Source organism: Megalops cyprinoides, chromosome 2 (assembly GCF_013368585.1).
Source record: "Megalops cyprinoides isolate fMegCyp1 chromosome 2, fMegCyp1.pri, whole genome shotgun sequence".
NCBI lineage: Eukaryota > Metazoa > Chordata > Actinopteri > Elopiformes > Megalopidae > Megalops > Megalops cyprinoides.
In genome coordinates, this window is record NC_050584.1 from 66,489,811 (window position 1) to 66,510,465 (window position 20,655).

A 20,655-nucleotide genomic window follows, 5' to 3' on the forward strand; every position below is an offset into this window, starting at 1 on the left:
GTGTATCACTCTGTTTGTGGTGTGTTTACAGGTCTGCTGATCCTGATCCCCTGGTTCCTCTCAGTCCAGATTCCTGAGAAGGGGGTGTGGCCTCTGAAATGAGTCTCTCTGGGGAGTGTGAGGAGGGGGGTGTGGCCTCTGAAATGAGTCTCTCTGGGGAGTGTGAGACCCATGATGGAGCAATGGACTTTGAGAGTAAGAGGTAAGAGGAGCTTTCTAAGTGTGTGTGTGTGTGTGTGTGTGTGTGTGTGTGTATACATGCATGTGCATGTCACATCTAAACATGCACATCAGCACCCCCTTCCTGATTCCTTAAAGGTCTGTGTGCTGTTTACAGGGTCCAGCTGGAGAGAGCAGACTCACCTGTACCCAGCTGTCTCTCTATGAAGAGTGACCGGTCAATGGAACAACCAATCAAATTCAGTGGAGACCTTTCTACTGATCAAAGGTGAGCTCAGTGGCTCATTATGAATGCATGGGTTTCTTATTTCTTCCTTCTCTTTTTGAGATAAATGTCATATGATCCATATATAAACTACAATATCATTATGAAAGCAAAAGCCCACGTCTGACTTTAGGCTGAAAGTGATCTGTTACTATGGGCTGTTTACAGGGTCCAGCTGGAGAGAGCAGACTCACCTGTACCCAGCTGTCTGTCTGTGAAGAGTGACCGGTCAATGGAACAACCAATCAAATTCAGTGGAGACCTTTCTACTGATCAAAGGTGAGCTCAATGTTTTTTTTTTTAGGAATGCTTGGGTTTCTCTTCATTTGGTCTTATTTCTTCCTTCTCTTTTTGACATAAATGTTATATGTTGTATATAACAAAATTCAATTGTTGTAAAACACATTAATGAAATACATACATGACTGAAATGTAAACACATTTAATAATAATAAATAAAAATCAATAATAAGTCAATAAATCAATGATAAAACTAAGAAGGACAATCACCTTGACAGTGAGAGGTAAGAGGAGCTTTTGATGTGTGTGTGTGTGTGTGTGTGTGTGTGTTTGTGTCAGGGCTCAGGCAAGGACTCAGACGCGGACCACGGGAGCTTCGGGTTCCAAGCGGCTTTATTGCGATTTTTTGCGTAAGGCAAAATCACGAATCCAAAACAGGCAGGGTCAAGACCAGGAAGGCAATCAGTGAGCGAAAGCGGGGTCAGGAACAGCAGCAGGCAGGGTCAGGAACCAGGCAGGCAGGCAATCAGGCAATCAGGGCAAGGCAGCAGGCAGGAACAAGGTCGGGGCACAGGCAGGGTAGAAAACGGGAGCGTACAGGCAGAAAAGCGGCAGGGATGAAACAGGCGTGAACAAGCAACGGGACAGAGACAAGCAGGGAAGACATAGGGCAGTGCTGATGAGGAGATGGGAAGCAGGTGGGCAGGCAGGCAGGTGAAGACCAACAGGCAATCAGGCGGGTGGAGACAGGGCGGAGGGTGGGGCAGGGCTGGAACACAAGGAAAAACAGTAAACAGAAGCACATGTACCAGAATGACGGAGGGGAAAACATGAACACAACAACTAGGGGGCAGGAGCACTGACAGTGTGTGTGTGTGAGAGAGAGAGAGTGTGTGCGAGCGTGAGTGTGATATCTCAGTCTGTCTCCTTCCCTACATTTTAAGCATGATTAGATGAAAGGCCTGTGTTCTGTATGTGCTGTTGACAGAGTCCAGGTGGAGAGAGCAGACTCACCTGCACCCAGCTGTCTGTCTGTGAAGAGTGAAGAGTCAATGGATCCTCCACCCCAATTTGGGAAGGGAGCCTTTTCTACAAATCAAAAGTGAGATCAAAGATTTAGTCTGTATGCTTTATTTGTAAGGCATGGAAAACATCCCCATTTATTATTATCAGTAGTAGAAGCATCAGTAGTAGAAGCTTTATCAGTAGCATTGCATTATTGTACAGCTGTATTTCTGGCTTTTCCAGGTGTGCACAGGGGTGAACAGTAAGGTCTCTCTTTTCATGTTTTATTCACAGAGTCCAGTTGGAGAGATCAGAGTCAGTGACGCCCAGCAGTCAGTCTGCCCAGAGTCACCGGATGGATTTGTCATCAATATTCAAGGTGGGGTCTCTATCGTTTTGCATTCATTCAATCTCTCATAAAGATGTGGTATATGTTTTATGAATATGTGATCCTACACTTCGCACATGTAATCACTCACCTCTCAATGCTGGTTACATTTTAAAAGATACAAAACAGTTTGATTTTAGCCCCCCGAAAAATCTGCACACTGATTGCTCCCACAACCGTCTTATTGTGACTGTTTTTGCAGTTACCTTCTTAATGACCAACTACTGCCTTCAAGCCATTTGACCCCCAAATAAAAATAGATGGACAGGACTATCCGCCTGAAGTGACCCAATAATAGGTTAATAGGTGATCACACCCATTCACGCTTTTAACAACGATTCATCAGTGAATATATATTATTTCATGTTTTTCATTTTAGGTGCTTGAAGACATGCTTATCAAGTTGGTGCAGGACAAGCTGAAAAAGCTCCAGGGTGATCTGAGTCGGGATTACCCAGAATGCTTTGAGAGTCAGCTGGAGGATCCTGATGTCCTGGATGAAGTCTACAGGATGCTGGAGGGCTGTGTCAGAGAGGGGGCTGTGAAGGTCATAGTGCACATCCTGAGGAACATGAACCACAAGGATGCTGCTGACACACTGGAGAGAAGTAAGAGCTTCTGTCTCTGTGCATCTTTGATTTGGCAGTGAAGAATGCTTAAAATCCCTGAACAATATCTGCAGTGGAAGCAGGTGATATACAGTATGTGCTGAATTATATGAATGATTTTGGATGAAGATGCTTGAACATGATGCTTGAACATGATATAACCACCTGTGGTAACTGATTGTATGAAAATGTTGTAAAGGAATATATATAGGTTTTTAACTTCTTGATGATCCTGATTTTTTTAAATCGTCAGCATCCTAAATGATAGTTCCATTTATTGATATTTACTATGTTATACTAAATAATATTGGCTAATTGAGTAATTGACTGAGTGGTGTTCAGTGGCTGAACTGATTGCATATTAATAAAGTTCCAGTTTTACCTGCCTGTCTGATAGCTGATATTTCCAGCAGGTACTGTTTAATCTGTTTTATCCTAAGCCTATGTCAGGTCATATCCATCCAGCTCTGCCTCACTTGCTTCTGTTATTAAATCTTCTTCAAGAAACCTTGATGTCATTTTCAATCAAAATTTAAACTTTGATCAGCACATCAAACAAACAGCTAGTTTTGTCAAAACAAAATCTGCCTTGTCCTTTGCAGGTAGTGAGGCAGGACAAGGTCATATACAGGTCATATAATTACAGGATTACAGGTCATATAATTGTTTGCCGCCAACACTTTTTTTTTACATTCGTGTCCATTCCATTTGCTTGCCACTGATAACAGCATAGTTTATAGCTTAAAGCTCCTGCTACAGTGGGTGTACAATCACATGGCTATTGTCTCCCATTCTACACATGTACCTATCATTAATTTCAGTGAGTGTGCATGTGTGCCTGTCTGCATAAATAAATAGACAAATAGGGCCCTGTTAGCTGTTCCAGAGTCATGACTGAAGAAACAGGGAGATCATATTCTCTCAGTTTCAACTGCCAGACTCTTCCTCTTAACATTAGAACTGCTATACTATCATCTGAAGGATCTGAGATATGACATTATACAGTCATGCAATAAATGGGCAAACCTGGACCATTTTGCACCACGTCATTGCAAGTTTTTCTATATCCTCAATAATATTTCTCCTCATTAGTGTGTCTGAAAAACCTAGAAGCTTCAAGCTAATTGCCAAACTGCTGCTTGCCAACACTTTATGTACATTCATGTCCATTCCATTTACTTGCCACTAATACCAGCATAGCTTATAGCTTATAGCTCCTGCTACAGTGGGTGAACAATCACATCACTATTGTCTCCCGTTCTACACATGTACCTATCATTCATTTCAGTCAGTGTGCATGTGTGCCTGTCTGCATACATTTGATTGTCTGATCTCAAATTCATATGCATATTCACATTTATGTGTCTGTGTTTGGGAGAATAAATTCCTTTGTCTTTCTATGTATCATATGTATGCTTTGTAAGCACATAAAGTATGTGTGCTCAGAATGGGGCAGTAAGCAAATTAACACATTTGTTCTGTGTTTTTTCTTTCATGTATATTATCAGATCTACTCCTGAGAAAGTGCCAGTATAATCTCAAATGCATTCTGAAGCAGAAGTTTGAACATGTTTTTGAAGGGATTGCCAAGCAGGGAAGTGCTACAGATCTCAAAATGATCTACACAGAGCTCTACATAACAGAGGGTGGAAGTGGAGATGTCAACAATGAACACGAAGTGAGACAGATTGAGATGGCATCCAAGAAACCAGCCACACAAGAGACTGCAATCAAATGCAATGACATCTTCAAAACCATGTCTGGACAAGAGAAACAAATCAGAACTGTGCTGACAAAGGGGATTGCTGGCATTGGAAAAACAGTCTCTGTGCAGAAGTTCATTCTGGACTGGGCAGAAGGAAAAGCAAACCAGGATGTTGATTTCATATTTCCTCTACCTTTCCGAGAGCTGAATTTGATGAAGGATGGTAGACATAGTTTCATACAACTTCTTTACCACTTCTTCCCTGAAATCAAAGAGCTGGAATCAATTCATCACTGCAAACTCTTGTTCATATTTGATGGGCTGGATGAATGTCGGTTTACCTTAGATTTCCAGAAAAATCAGGGCTGGTATGATGTCACAGAGCTAACATCAGTGGACGTGCTGCTGACAAATCTCATTAAGGGGAATCTGCTTCCCTCTGCTCTCCTCTGGATCACCACCCGACCAGCAGCAGCCAATCAGATCCCTCCTGAGTGTGTCCACCAGGTGACAGAGGTACGAGGTTTTAATGATCCACAGAAGGAGGAGTACTTCATGAAGAAAATCAGTGATGAGAACCGGGCCAGCAGAATTATCACACATATAAAGTCATCAAGGAGCCTCTACATCATGTGTCACATACCAGTCTTCTGTTGGATTGCAGTGACTGTTCTTGAGAAAATGTTGGGTGAGACAGACAGTGGAGAAATCCCTAAGACTCTGACTGAAATGTACACACACTTCCTGCTCATTCAGATGAACATAAAGAACCAGAAGTACGTCAAAGAAGTAGGGGCAGAGTTACACAGGCTGTTGAAGTCAGACAAAGAAGTCATTCTGAAACTGGGAAAGCTAGCTTTCCACAACCTAGAGAAGGGAAATCTCATCTTCTATGAAGAAGACCTGAGAAAATTTGGTTTTGACACCAGTAAAGCCTCACTGTTCTCTGGAGTTTGCACAAAAATATTCAAAGAGGAGTTTGGGCTGTATCAGGGGAAAGTGTACTGCTTTGTGCATCTGAGTGTTCAGGAGTATCTTGCTGCTCTGTATGTGTTTCTCTCATACCAAAACCAGAACATAAATGTACTGAAGAAAAGCCAAACCCTCAGCAGCAAATTCAGTGGCGTATTCAAGGACATACCAATGTCTGACTTCCTCATGTGTGCAGTGGATCAGGCCTTACAGAGTGAAAATGGACACCTGGACCTTTTCCTCCGCTTCCTTCTTGGCCTCTCACTGGACTCCAATCAGACTCTCTTACGAGGCCTACTGGCACAGACAGGAAGCAGCTCACAGAGCATTGAGGAAACAGTCCAGTATGTTAAAGAGAAGATCAGAGAGAATCCGTCTCCAGAGAGGACCATCAATCTGTTCCACTGTCTGAATGAACTGAATGACCATTCTCTAGTGGAAGAAATCCAAGCTTACCTGAGCTCAGGAAGTCTTTCAAAAAAAGAGCTCTCACCAGCACAGTGGTCAGCTCTGGTCTTTGTGTTGCTGACATCAGAAGAGGAACTGGATGTGTTTGACTTGAAGAAATACATCAGATCAGATGAAGGTCTTCTGAGGCTGCTGCCAGTGGTGATGGCCTCTAGAACAGCTCTGTGAGTTCTATTAGAATTGATATAATACCTACATGACTGGATTTCTGTAATATTGTTGCAGTTCTGAAAAGTGTAATATAGATACAGTATATAGATAGAATAATCTCATTGCATGACCTTGTTCTCACCCCTCACCCTGTCCTGATAATGCAAAGAGCAATATTTCTGTGTAGTTAATGTCCATGGGGGGGGTTGGGGTTGAAATTATCTGATATGATTCGGTCAGTTCTTGATTGATGTAATATAGCAGTTTGACTCATGAAGAGTGCACTTTACATTTAATAAACATATCTGTTCAGTAAATGCAGTTGATTCTAAAAAGCGTAGTTATAAAAGAATGGATGAAATTAACACAAAAATAATAAATATTAATATTAATATTTAATATGGATGTTAATATAGTATGTAATAATGTAACATGGATGTAATATAGGTAGAATAATCTCATTGCATGACCCTGCTCACCCTGTCCTGATAATACAAAGATCAATGTCTCTGTGTAGTTACTGTGTATGATGGTCATGGACACATTGAATTGTACATGAGGAGTTGGCTGTAATTCTGACAGGACAGCCACGTCCAGCTTCTATGCATTGTTTGGGGGACAGGGGGTTCTGTGGAATTTTCTGATATGACATAGGGCTGGGCGATATGGCTACAAAACTCATATCTCGATACGCTCAAGAGAAATGGCAATATACGATACAATGAAAACCTTAACAAAGTATAATGTTAAAGTATCAGTATTTATTTGTAACACCAAAAACACAGCACACACTGTATTTCTGACCATTAAATATTCAGATACTGTATATCTAAGTAGTATTTTAAAACATAATAAACATAAGAAAATTGCACACACAGCATACATCTTGTTGTAAAATATGAAAGTAAGGTCAATTGCTTCCAACAAAAAAAACACAATTCTGTACTTAGTTTCTGTACCTAAATAGTTTCTGTACATAAATAAAAGCTCGTACTTGAGGTCAATAGTTTTAACCCTTTCACGCGTACGTTCACACCGGTGTGATTAGCCGTTTAGCGTGTATGCTAAAACGGGTGCGATTAAAACACTAGGTTGGAAAAATTCTAGTTTTAACTTTGAGGAAACAGCGATTTAACATTAAAAATATAGCAAATGCTTACTGAAAACTATGAGAAGCTTAATAACGCTAATGAAAACATAACGAACCATGTAATGTAATACGTGCGCTATATAGCATAAAAATAAGTTGTGTGAGAAAGGGTTAATCCTCTTAAACCCCACCTTCTCCTTTGTGCTGATGGGGACCATGTCTTTCTCAAATGGAATGCCACTGCATCTGTTATTTCTTGCCACCTTTTACTATCTTTGTGAAATGGCACAACTCTTGAAAACGAAGTTGGCAGTGCTACTTGCTTTCCATCCGCAGCAGAAGAGGTCTGTGGTATTTTACTGACTCGGCAAACTGCTTTGGGTGATGTTGTTTGAGGTGGTGAAATAAATTTACCTTTAGCTAATAATCACATCTGTCTAGTAAAAGCGTTTGTTTCTAGAAAGCATAGCTAGAAAAGAATGGATAAAATGAACACCTGTCTTCTTAGAAATTAAATTCAAATTTACTCCTGAATTAAAATGTGACTGAAGCTCATTATGTCTGAATGTCTATTTGTTGCTGCAGATGCTATAGTGCAGTATTTCAGGTGATGTTTGATGGTGAGCTTGTCCAGTGTGTCTAACATCATAATGTAGGTACAGTAATCCCATTCCCTGAGCCTGTCCTGATAAAATAAAGATCAATGTATCTGCATAGTTACTGTGCAGTTCTGATGCTCATGAACACACCCAGTCACAGCTGAGGAGTCAGCTGTCAATCTGACAGGAGAGACACACCCAGGTGCTGTAGGTTGTGTGGGGGCATGGGGGTTGTGTGGAACTATCTGATATGACATGATTTCCTTTCCAGGCTGAACAGCTGTAACCTCAGTAATGAATGCTGTGAAGTGCTGGCCTTAGCTATCAGCTCAAACTCCTCCAGTCTGAGAGAGCTGGACCTGAGTGAGAATGACCTGCAGGATTCAGGAGTGGTGCTGCTCTCTGCTGGACTGAGGAATCGACACTGCAAACTGGAGACACTGAGGTCAGTTCTAGATTGATTTAATATAGCAGTATGAATTATAAAAAGCAAAACATCCCTTAACAGAATCAGATTTGTCAAGGAAAAATCATTGTTTCATGAAATCCTAATTACAATAAATGCATGAAATGGACATTTGTCTTAAAAATAACATTTTGAAAAATATTTATTCAAGAAATGTGCCATGATTAAAATATCACTGGAGGTCATTATTTCTGAGCGGCTCTCTGATATTTGTTGCTGCAGACGCTATAGTGCAGTATTTCAGGTGCTGTTTGATGGTGAGCTTGTCCAGTGTGTCTAACACTGCCTCCTAGGGGCCGTGCTGTGATTTGCATTTAGTTCCTGTCTCCTTTGTTCTGCAGGATGTGATACTTACCTGTCAATTGACATATCCAATGGCATGCATGCACTTCAACAAACTGCATAGCTTTTTTTAAACATCTTCTTGAACTGGGTTCTGTGGTGATTAACAGTTAATAGATTAGTTTTCAAATTTAAATTCCAGACTCTCAATGGCTACTTATTGATTATTGTTGGCCATTTTAGTCCTTTAACATTGATTTGTTTCATATTATTTTACTTTTGTCCCTGTAGTCCAACATGAAGGTTAAATTAATGGTTTGTCTATTGAATTGCCATCATGATCAGTGCCATTGACTTCTTTTTGCTGTGATGTCAGGGAAGTTTAAAAACTTTGTCTATGATTAGCAGTTGGTGGAAGCTTTATGACTTCATGTTCCAGACCTGCACAAACAGCTCATTATTTCTGCCATTACATAAACAAGCAGGCTGGTACAACATCCGGAGCAGTGCACGCTGGGTACAGTAGCCAGTTCTGCTGTCTTTCAGTGATTGACAGCACTGATCTCTAACATTGCTGCAAAGACAGCTCCCAGTTTCTGCCTATGAGAGTCATATCTGCTGGTTCCACCATGTTTATAATCCTCTATTATGGCACATGCTGCAGAAATCTCTCTGAAGGTCAGAGGTCATACAGTGTAGCCAATCAGATCATTCATGTGATGGTGACAAAATGTGAAAAGACATCATGATTTAGATACAGTCATACCATTCCCTGAGCCTGTCCTGATATAATAAAGATCAATGTATCTGCATAGTTACTGTGCAGTTCTGATGCTCATGAACACATCCAGTCACAGCTGAGGAGTCAGCTGTCAATCTGACAGGAGAGCCACACCCAGGTGCTGTAGGTTGTGTGTGGGCATGGGGGTTGTGTGGAACTATCTGATATGACATGATTTCCATTCCAGGCTGAACAGCTGTAACATCAGTAAGGAATGCTGTGAAGCGCTGGCCTCAGCTATCAGCTCAAACTCCTCCAGTCTGAGAGAGCTGGACCTGAGTGAGAATGACCTGCAGGATTCAGGAGTGGAGCTGCTCTCTGCTGGACTGAGGAATCCACACTGTAAACTGGAGACACTGAGGTCAGTTCTAGATTGATTTAATATAGCAGTATGAATAATAAAAAGTAAAACGTCCCTTAACAGAATCAGATTTGTCAAGGGAAAATCACTGTTTCATGAAATCCTAATTACAATAAATGCATGAAATGGACATTTGTCTTAAAAATAACATTTTGAAAAATATTTATTCAAGAAATGTGCCATGATTAAGATATCACTGGAGGTCATTATTTCTGAGCGGCTCTCTGATATTTGTTGCTGCAGATGCTATAGTGCAGCATTGCAGGTCCTGTTTGATGGTGAGCTTGTCCAGTGTGTCTAACACTGCCTCCTAGGGGCCTTGCTGTGATTTACATTTAGTACCTGTCTCCTTTGTTCTTCAGGATGTGATACTTACCTGTCAAGTGACATATCCAATGACATGCATGCACTTCAACAAACTGCATAGCTTTTTTTAAACATCTTCTTGAACTGGGTTCTGTGGCGATTAACAGTTAATAGATTAGTTTTCAAATTTAAATTCCAGACTCTCAATGGCTACTTATTGATTATTGTTGGCCATTTTAGTCCTTTAACATTGATTTGTTTCATATTATTTTGCTGTTGTCCCTGTAGTCCAACATGAAGGTTAAATTAATGGTTTGTCTGTTGAATTGCCATCATGATCAATGCCATTGACTTCTTTTTGCTGTGACGTCAGGGAAGTTTAAAAACTTTGTCTATGATTAGCAGTTGGTGGAAGCTTTATGACTTCATGTTCCAGACCTGCACAAACAGCTCATTATTTCTGCCATTACATAAACAAGCAGGCTGGTACAACATCCGGAGCAGTGCACGCTGGGTACAGTAGCCAGGTCTGCTGTCTTTCAGTGATTGACAGCACTGATCTCTAACATTGCTGCAAAGACAACTCCCAGTTTCAGCCTATGAGAGTCATATCTGCTGGTTCCACCATGTTTATAATCCTCTATTATGGCACATGCTGCAGAAATCTCTCTGAAGGTCAGAGGTCATACAGTGTAGCCAATCAGATCATTCATGTGATGGTGACAAAATGTGAAAAGACATTATGATGTAGGTACAGTAATCCCATTCCCTGAGCCTGTCCTGATAAAATAAAGATCAATGTATCTGCATAGTTACTGTGCAGTCCTGATGCTAATGAACACACCCAGTCACAGCTGAGGAGTCAGCTGTCAATCTGACAGGAGAGCCACACCCAGGTGCTGTAAATTGTGTGGAAGTACCTGATATGACTTGATTTCCTTTCCAGGCTGAACAGCTGTAACCTCAGTAAGGAATGCTGTGAAGTGCTGGCCTCAGCTATCAGCTCAAACTCCCTCAGTCTGAGAGAGCTGGACCTGAGTGACAATGAGCTGCAGGATTCAGGAGTGGAGCTGCTCTCTGCTGGACTGAGGAATCCACACTGTAAACTGGAGACACTAAGGTTAGTTTGTCAGGGTGTCAAGGTAAAGGTCAGATGTAAAGATGTTAAGGAGTTATTAGCTATTGGCCCTAAACAGTTCAAATGCTTAAATATACCAATATCTGGTATAATTGTTGTACATATCATGACATGAGTCAGTGTATCAGCACTGGTAATGACATTGTTTACATTTTACTTGTGAATATTCATGCAGGATATTGTCATTTTGATGAACTTAATATTAAACATCCCAGGAAGGACAGCCAATAAACTGTTATTGTTGCCCTGTAACAGGAATTCAAATGCCTCAATGTGTGTTGAGTATGTATAGAGTAGTCTGTCTAATGAAAGCCCTTCCACAGTAGATCACTGGTTTACCACCAGGCTCTAGAAAAAGCTGAAATCTGTCTCACAAAATCAGCAGCAATGCATGCTGGGAACAATATCCAGATCTCCTGGTTATCAGTTATTGACATTATTTATGTCAAATATTGACTGCATCTTTGATACCTGAAATTACCTATACAGACAGCTCCCAGTCTCATTTACAGATAGAGGATTTTTCATTTTCATTCTCTTTCTCAGAGCTTAGCATTAGCCAATCTAGATAATATAAAAAACATCTGTGTGGGTAAAACAGCATAGAGTAGCAAGTTTTGCCAGTTTTGTCATTTCTAAAAATGATCATTTGATCATATAAACAGAGTTATCTGATTTGATCTGAGCCTTCTACCATCTTATGCAGTCAGTATTACATTTGCATTACATTACATCATTTAGAAGATGCTCTTACCCAGGGCAACCTCCAAATAAATATATTACAATGCAAGAGTAGTTGTCAAAAAATATTATAAGAGGTCAGTAAAATACTGAGTTAAGTGTGAAACTAGTGTAGAGTGCTTTTTTCATGAATAGAAAATAGGAATAAATACGGTAGATAGAGAGGAAGGTGGACTTGAGATACAGCTTGAAAAGATGAGTTTTCAGCTTTCTCTTGAAGGTACCCAGGGAGTCTGTTATATGCAGATGTCGAATGGCATATGCTGGAATCATCAAGCAGCTGTTGAGTTGCAGAAGTCCAGACGTGACAGGATAAGAGCCTGGGTCACGACTTTGGGCTGTGTATATGGAAAGTTATGGTCTGATCTTTCCTAATGTTGAATAAAAGGAATCTGCAGACCTGGTTGTGGCTGCAATTTGCTCCTTGAAAGACACCTTGCAGTCCAAGATTATTACTGGATTTTTGCAGCTGTAGTTGCCATCCCCTTTGGATCGTCAACGCAAATTGAGAGGTTCCTTGGAGGAGACGTATCTGCTGGTATAAATAGCAGTGGATCTGTGTAGTTACGTGATTATAGATCAGGGGTACTCAGTAGGCAGACTCCGGTCCGAATCTGGATCCAAATACAATTTAATCTGGACCAAGACCTAAATCTACACACTAACTGTCGTCTAGATCGGTTTTTAATAGCGCACACAACAAAAGATTTTTTTTTTTTTAAGAGATTCCATGCTGTTCTCAAAGCAGTTCATGTTTTGTCATCTGTCAGGTCCAATCACAGCAGCTGTAACAGCATCACTATGACAATGTTACAGTCTACACTCAAGTCAGATAGCTACTCAAATTATCAACCGGTCATCTGTCATCGGCGTTTGCAAGCTAGTTCGCAGATGTTCGCATTCATACCGAAAGAGTAAAAACGGCATGTTCAAAATTGTCCAATACCAAGAAAAGTAAGGTTGATAGTGAAAACCGGGCGTTTAAAATTGAGTGGACTGAAAAATACGTGTCCAAATTACTTTTGTGAATGTTATTTTTCAGAAATACTCCCAACAGAGCAGTATTGTAGTAAGAACAGTCACTTCTCACTGAAATGAGCTGGATATTTTGTGCTGAGAGGGTGAAGAGCTTTTCTCCTTCTCTCTGCAGGCTGTCAGGCTGTAGAGTCACAGAGAGAGGCTGTGTTTCTCTGGCTTCTGCTCTGCATTCAAACCCCTCCCACCTGAGAGAGCTGGATCTGAGCTACAATCACCCAGGAGACACAGGAGTGAGAGCGCTCTCTGCTAGACTGGAGGATCCCAAGTGTAAACTGCAGAAACTGAGGTGAAATATCAATCCACTATATCACCAGGGTTGGGGTCTGTGTTGATTTGAATTGAAATTCATAGAAAACTAATGAATTCACTCAAAAGTGGAGAATTTGGTGGATGGTTGGAGGGCAAAAAACATCATATCATAAAAAATGTAATAAATACATCAGGATATAAGGAGACAACTGAGGTTTGTTACCCCCATAGTGCTTGGCATTGAATAGAATCAGTAATCTCCAATTAGGATATCACTAATCAGGCCAAAAGGTTTCAAATTTACTCTCAAACATAGCATTTCAAATAGATCAAACTACAATGATCAGATAATTATAAATGTATAAATTATTACTTTTGAAGTTTTGCAGTACTGTAAGAGTTTGTGGGATCTGCCTATGGGCTTGAGTAAGGGACCTTGTGGGATTTAAATTCAGGAACTGAACTCGTCAGGAGAGGGAATTGAATTCAAGCAATTATTGTGGAAGAACTTTGAATTGGGAATTGCATTTTTTTAATTGATTAAAAATTGGAATTGAGTGGAACTGAAAAGATTCTGAATTAAAATAATTGGTCTAGAACTGCAGTTGAATATATGGCAGTTACAAGAGGGAGGAAGTGAGTTTCCACACTGCACTTCATAGACAGGCTGTGTGTCACTCAATCACTGTCTGTTCCTCTGGTTTTCCTGCAGTGTGGACCATGCTGGTCAGTGCAGAATCAAACCAGGTTTAAAGAAATGTAAGTTTATTTAAACTATTTTACACATTTCAACTGAAATGGAGAGGGCACACCAAATGCAATAAAGTTTTATTTAGAAATAAGGCTATTTCTCTTTTTGCTGAATACATATCAAGACTTGTACAATCAAAACACAGTATCCTTCAGTTTAAACAGGGGTTACATTTTTTATCTTATTCAGCATTTTTATTCATTTATTAATTTGTTCATTTGAGCAATCACAAAAATAACTGTTTTGAAAGCAGTGGACAAAGCACACTGTAGTTAGATGAAATCTGATCCATAGTCCTAAACGTGCACAGATCTATGGCTAAATGTTAGAAAATACATAAAACAAAAGCTGCAATGAATTTATGTGACTTCCAGGTCTTCAGAGAAGAAATCATGATTAGCTGCTTTGTCATATGGAGGAGAACAGCTCACTTATTTAAAAAAAGAAAAAAAATGAATGAATGAATGAATAACTAGATAAATAAATAAATGTGGACCATGTTGGAGTGAGCAGGAGCAAACAGAGGCTGCTGAAATGTGAGTTTATTAGAAGTAAATATTGATCTATTTCAGAAACACAGAGAAGTCCTCACCATCAAAAATGTCCAGAATATTCCAAAAATGTATACTATACATTTCCTTCTAGATTTTACATGTTCTAGATTTTTTAGATTAAGACGACAGTTATGGAGACTGATACAAACTAATCACAATGTCATTTAATTGGGCATGGGTTACATTTAACCCGCTTGTGTTCCAGGCAAATATGACCTATTTACAATTTTTATGTCTGAACATTTTATTTTATTTCATCTGATTAGAATAAAACTTCATGACATTTTCCATACAGACCATCTGAAAACACAAAATAAATTTAGGAAATTTCATAAAATTTTGGGGGATTTATTTAACATTTGTACATTTTTTGTGTTCCCCGTCAAAAAATGACTGGCCATTGGAAATTAATGGGTGAGTAGGAGAAAAAGAGAGAAATTGAGAGTTCAGGAGCATGTCCATCCATCAGATGGACACACTGCCACGTCCAAACCCCATATGTGCATGTGTGCGTACACACACACATGTTCATGAAAAGATCTAATGCAACATCTAATGATAAAATATGCATAATAAGATATTTATAAACAGCTATAAAAACACAAAAGTAAGTAGCATGAAATGAACACAACACGATGGTTCATTTTTACGCAGTATTTATTTGTTGTTTTTTTTTTCTTTCTAAATTCAGTGTCACGAAAGCATTGAAAACAGAAAAAAAACAAACATATTTGCCTCAGTTTGCTACTCAGGCACATCATGGTTAGATTCAATCTGAGCCAATTTCTCTTACATAAAAAAATCTTCCAACTAGAAGGACCGTTGATGATGGTAGTAGAATACACCAGTCTTTCTCACAGTTAATGGTCTTAAGAAATCGATAATGCTATTGAATGAAGAAACAAAATCAATGTATGAATATGAGCAAATAATATTTTTAGTATAGTTTCCCATATTTCAGTTTTTTACATTTTATGTTTGTGTGTGGGGGGATTCTCTCTCCCTCCTGTCTGCAGATGCCTGCCAGCTCACACTGGATCCCAGCACAGCACACAGAAACCTGTCTCTGTCTGAGGGGGACAGGAAGGTGACACGGGGGATAAAGGAGCAGCCATATCCTGACCATCCAGAGAGATTTCATAATTGGAATCAAGTGCTGTGCAGAGAGGGTCTGTCTGGACGCTGCTACTGGGAGGCTGAGTGGAGTGGGAGATATGCTGATATAGGAATGGCATATAAAGGAATCAGCAGGAAAGGAGTGGGCTATGAAAGTCTCTTTGGACACAGTGACAAGTCCTGGTGTTGGTCCTTCTACAATAACCATTACTCTGTCTGGCACAATGGAAAGGACACTCCCATACCTGCCCCTCCCTCCCCCTCCCGCAGAGTAGGAGTGTATCTGGACTGGCTGGCCGGCACTCTGTCCTTCTACAGCGTCTCCTCTGACACACTGACCCTCCTGCACACATTCCACACCACATTCACTGAGCCCCTCTATCCTGGGTTTTGGGTTGGGTCTGACTGCTCAGTGTCCCTGATCCAGCTGGAATAGACTCCTGTGTCCTGTAGGAACACCTGTGTCTTTGTCAAACTGAGGTGAAGGGAGGATTTCAATTAATGGGTGTTACGTCCCAGGTGGGTAATGGCGTCCAGGGGTACGTATGGGACGCAACACAAAAGGAAACAACCAGACACGGGAGCAATGTAGGGGAGCACAATATATTTACAATATTTACAAGACGATATACAATGACAAACATTCACAGGGAAAAAAAAAAGGGGGGAGGGAGGACAATAGACGGTGCCAAAGAAAAGAACAAAACAAAACAAAACCAACCCTACATACCTATACAAATCCAACTGAATACAAAAGCAAAAGGGGTGGCAGAGCCAAACGAAACCTACCTACTCTAACTAACTTAACCAAAAATACACAGGAGCGGCACCCGCCTCTAACCTAACCCTAACACAGCGAACCCTCACACAGGGATCCCCCAGCTTACCTGTCCTCCTCCCACGAAAACCGAAATGCAACCAAAATCCGAGACAAGATCCACAATCGAAGTCAGTAAATGATGCAATATCAAAAACACAGTACAGGCAAGTTTGTAGCAGAAATGAACACGACGGGTCAGAAAAAGGAAACAGCGAGACGATCACCCCAAGCATCCAGCATCTTTAAATCAGGGCGCCCCGTTTTCTGGTTGGCCGAGCCGGAACGAGGAGGCGGGGCGCAGCACCGCGGGATACCTGCGTCAGGGGAGAGAGCGGAAGAGGACGGGGGGGGGAAGAAACCGAGACGCAGGCAACCCAGACTCCACACGCCCATTGCGCAGCAACAATGGGCATCCAGGGGTCCATCTCTAAGAAATGAAACCTAGGAACAGACTTTGTTTGGACATACTGAACATGTCTGTGAGATGCTGTTGGAGTAGCATGCTCTGTTACCCCAGTATTTTCAGGAAATCCTGTTCCTATCTCTCTAGTGCATTTTTGTCTTTTTCTCTGTGGTTAAGGAGGGTACTGTGAAACTGTGGTGACTTGGAGAGAGGTCCAGCACTGCCCGATCTTACAGGAGGCACCCAGGGTGTGTACTAAATTAGTTATTTTCTGCCGGACCTGTTGTGTTGAATGAGCTTCATGCTTTGTCTGGTTTCAGTTTTATATTGGGTCGCTGGATATAGAACATGCAGTGGTGCAGATAGATTTTCATATGTTAATGCACTCAAATTCTTACATCAAATTTAATATTCTGTTTATAAGTACATGAATTTTTGGATATTCACTTGCTGTAAATGTGATGCATTTATTGTTCATGGCTGATTGTTAAATGCTGGGGTGACCCTCAGTGCTGCATTAGCATGTCACCTCATCAGTCAGAGAGGAGACCGGGCACAGCTGATGAGGGGATTTAACCTCATGTTACCCCTGACGAATATCAAGAAACAAATGTAAAGGTGCCGATGCGCCCTGCTTATCTAGAGGACCACGCCCTCAGGCTGTGGGTGGGTCAGAGTCTCTCACAGCCTGCTGTTTCTCACCTGGAGAAATATTACAGCCAAAACCAGCCAATGACAGGCCAGAGTGTGAGAGAGCACGAGTCCCGTATGAAGGTGTCATCATCCTCTACCTTCATGATCCTTTTTACACAGCCAGCTCCACTACTGCACACCGGCCAGGAGTGTTTACCTGTGCCAATGACATGCAGCAGCCACTCTGTCTTTGTGAAAATGCAAGAAGATGCAAGAAGGCTCGCTATAAAGTTTTTTATTCCATCCACCAGAGGGCGACATAGAATCTCTGGAATCAGGTGTGCACGATCTGTTGCGTTCCGTGTTGGCTGTGCACACCCATACCCAGTTTGTTGATTGCCCCTTTGCCTGTATATATATACCCTGCTCTTTCACTGAGTGTTGGATTTTCATCATGTTGTGTTCTTGTTGCCTTTGGATTGTTCTGATATGGTTTGAACTTGCCTAGTGATTTTCTACTTTTGCTGGATTTGTCTGTTACTGTCTTTTAGATCTTTTGACTATGAGACTAGACCTTCCCAAGAAAAATCCTGTTTTTTCTCCAAGATGCCTGTCTCTCCTTGCACTTGAGTCCCTCCATTGTCTTTGTTACACAGCTACACGGCATCTCAATGAAGCCTTTTAACTGTATCCTGTAATGCTCTGTAATGCATTGTGTTCATTTTGCATTTCGTGGATTTATGCTGAGCTGTGGAGAAATACATTCTTTGCATTGCATAGTTTTTCTAATTCTATAATCAAAATTGACTAAAAACAACTGGAACTTTTGAAAGATCCAACTCTGTTCTACATTTAACAACAACATGTGCCTCTTTTCAGCTCCACCCTGTTCATCCAGATCCTACAAGAGACACACCCAGACCTGGAACCCTTCTCCCAATGACTACTACTTTTCTACTAGCACAGAAACCACTGGCATGAGGCTGGACATGTGCAACAATTAAAATAAGAGAATTACTTAAATTATTGATTTTTACAGAACGCACGTGTGCACAGCCACACACACACACACACATGCGCGCACACACACACACATACACACACCCTTCTTAGGTTTCCCTGGCAACTCGAATCTTTCCCCAATAGAATATTTCCCCAATAGGAACCACAACTTTCACACCAAATATTATGAGTATGTGTTGTGGGAATTTTGATATTCGCATCAGACCAATGTTTCATTAATATACAGAACCTTTCCCGCAGCTCAGATATACAGTGGGGTCCAAAAGTCTGAGACCACATTGAAAATCTAATATTTTCACATAAACCTGGAAATAAATAATCCTTTCCATTGAAGCATGCGATCAGATGACACTCGAGTGGATTTGATCTACTCATCAGAGGCTCGTTCAAGTAATTCAACTTGCAGCCAGTGTTCACCTGTTATAAATATGCCTGTGCCTCAAGTTTCCAGCAGATCCTTGCTTAGTAGCATTGTAATAGTGGGAAAAATGGCATCAGAACTGAAAGTGTTAGAAGTCAAATTGTTTTTCTAAGCAAAGAGGGGCTTTCTCATTATCACATCATGGCTAGACTAAAGGTTTCTAGGGGGCAGTGCATGGTACTCTGAAAGGCTTTGCAGAAACTGGATCAGTTGTATCAAAAGCATGATCAGGCTGGCCAAAAGTGACCACACCATCAGAAGATCAATACATCGAGTTTAGTTCCCTGAGACATAGAAAAGCAACTTCAGCAAAAGTACTGTCAAAAGAAAGCTGTCTTGTAGTGGTCTCAGAGGACAAACAGTGGTTTCTAAAACCACTTCTCAGGAGGGGAAAACAAGGCCAAACGCTTGGGGTGGGCTAAGAAATACCAGCATTTCATAGTGGATGACCAGAAAAAGTCCTATTTACTGATGAATCCAAATATAAGATTTATGGCAGTAACAGAAGGGTGTATGTAAGGAGATGAGCAGGAGAGAGAATGATACCACAGTGCATCAAACCGACAGTGAAACATGGTGGTGGGAATATTCAAGTCTGTGGCCGTTTTACCTACTCTGGAGTTGAACACCTGCACCAAACTGACTACACCCTGATCAAGGAGAAGTACCACTCCATTCTTCAGAGACATGCTATACCCTCTGGTTTGCATCTTTGTAGAGAAGGATTCATAGTGCAACAGGACAATGACCCCAAACACACCTCAAAGCTTTGTAAGAGCTACTTGAAGACCAAGGAGTCCTGACTGTCATGGACTTTCCACCACAGTCACATGACCTCAATCCCATTGAACATTTATGGGGGCACTTGAAAACTGAGAAAGCCAAGCATTCTGTGACATCACCAGAAGCTCTTTAGAACATTATCAAATCATGCTGGGATAACATGGGTCATCCATGCTGTCATTAAAGCAAAAGGGGGACATACCAAATACTAAGATACAATTCATGTACATTTTTCAAAGATTGAACTCAAATTGCTAAGCTGATATCATTTGTAATGAAAAATTTAGCATTACATTCAAAACAAATGCAAAATAGAAGCATTTTGACTAGTGGTCTCAGACTTTTGGATCCCACTGTATGTCAGGGATCAGGCACGGACTCAGACGCGGTCCACGAGTGCTCCGATTCCAGGCGTTTATTAACAGAATTGTCAGGCAGTCGAAAAACACGCAGCGTCAAAAAACCAGGCAGGCAGGCCAAGGGCAAAACAAGGATCAGAGTCAAACCGTGAAGGCAGGCAGATCAGGCAATCAGGGCTGGGTGGCAGGCAGAGACAAAGTCAAAGAGCAGGCGAGGCAAAAACCAGTAAATCCAAACAGGAGAACGCATGCGGGACCAAGACAGGCAAAAACACTGTGACAATCTGACAAACAAGACAGAGACAAGCAGGGTAGATATAGGGCTGGGCTGATGAGGTGATGGGAAGCAGGTGCGCAGGCAGGCAGGTGGAGACGATCAGGTGATCAGGTGGGCAGGGACAGGGCGGAGAGCGGGGCAGGGCTGGAACACAAGGAAAACAAAAGCACATGGACAGGGAAAACAAAGCAACCGGCTTAAGATGCTGCACACAGAGCTCTAATTTCATAGTTTCTACCATGCAATTTATGCCCTCGCCAGCAAGTAAGAAGAACACAGGTTGAAGGGCAATCTTAATGCTTCAGCATATCAAGACATAAGAACATAAGAACATATTATGACGAGAACAGGCCATTCGGCCCAACTAAGCTCGCCATTTCTTAATTAAAGAGTATCCAACACTGCATCAAGTCTAGACTTGAACACAGCAAGGGTCTTTGCCTCAACTACATGACCTGGCAACCTATTCCATGTATTGATAAC

General features: G+C 41.2%; 1 protein-coding gene across 1 annotated transcript; it reads left to right on the forward strand.

Moving 5' to 3' along the window:
• The first annotated feature begins 87 nt into the window (after positions 1-87).
• Positions 88-15,889, forward strand: LOC118773604 (NACHT, LRR and PYD domains-containing protein 3-like). Its single transcript, XM_036522615.1, has 11 exons — positions 88-202; positions 338-448; positions 614-724; positions 2,021-2,069; positions 2,458-2,686; positions 4,195-5,995; positions 9,387-9,560; positions 10,813-10,986; positions 12,896-13,069; positions 13,745-13,791; positions 15,354-15,889. The coding sequence occupies exons 1-11, from the start codon at positions 99-101 to the stop codon at positions 15,887-15,889; spliced, it is 3,510 nt and encodes a 1,169-aa protein (XP_036378508.1). The 5' UTR covers positions 88-98.
• Positions 15,890-20,655: the final 4,766 nt, after the last annotated feature.

Bases quoted from the DNA above. Each gene is read 5' to 3' on its own strand.
- LOC118773604 (XM_036522615.1), top strand. From the start codon at position 99: ATGAGTCTCTCTGGGGAGTGTGAGGAGGGGGGTGTGGCCTCTGAAATG. The intron at 2,687-4,194 runs GTAAGAGCTTCT...GTATATTATCAG, and splicing joins TGCTGACACACTGGAGAGAA to ATCTACTCCTGAGAAAGTGC. The intron at 13,070-13,744 runs GTGAAATATCAA...GTTTTCCTGCAG, and splicing joins TGTAAACTGCAGAAACTGAG to TGTGGACCATGCTGGTCAGT.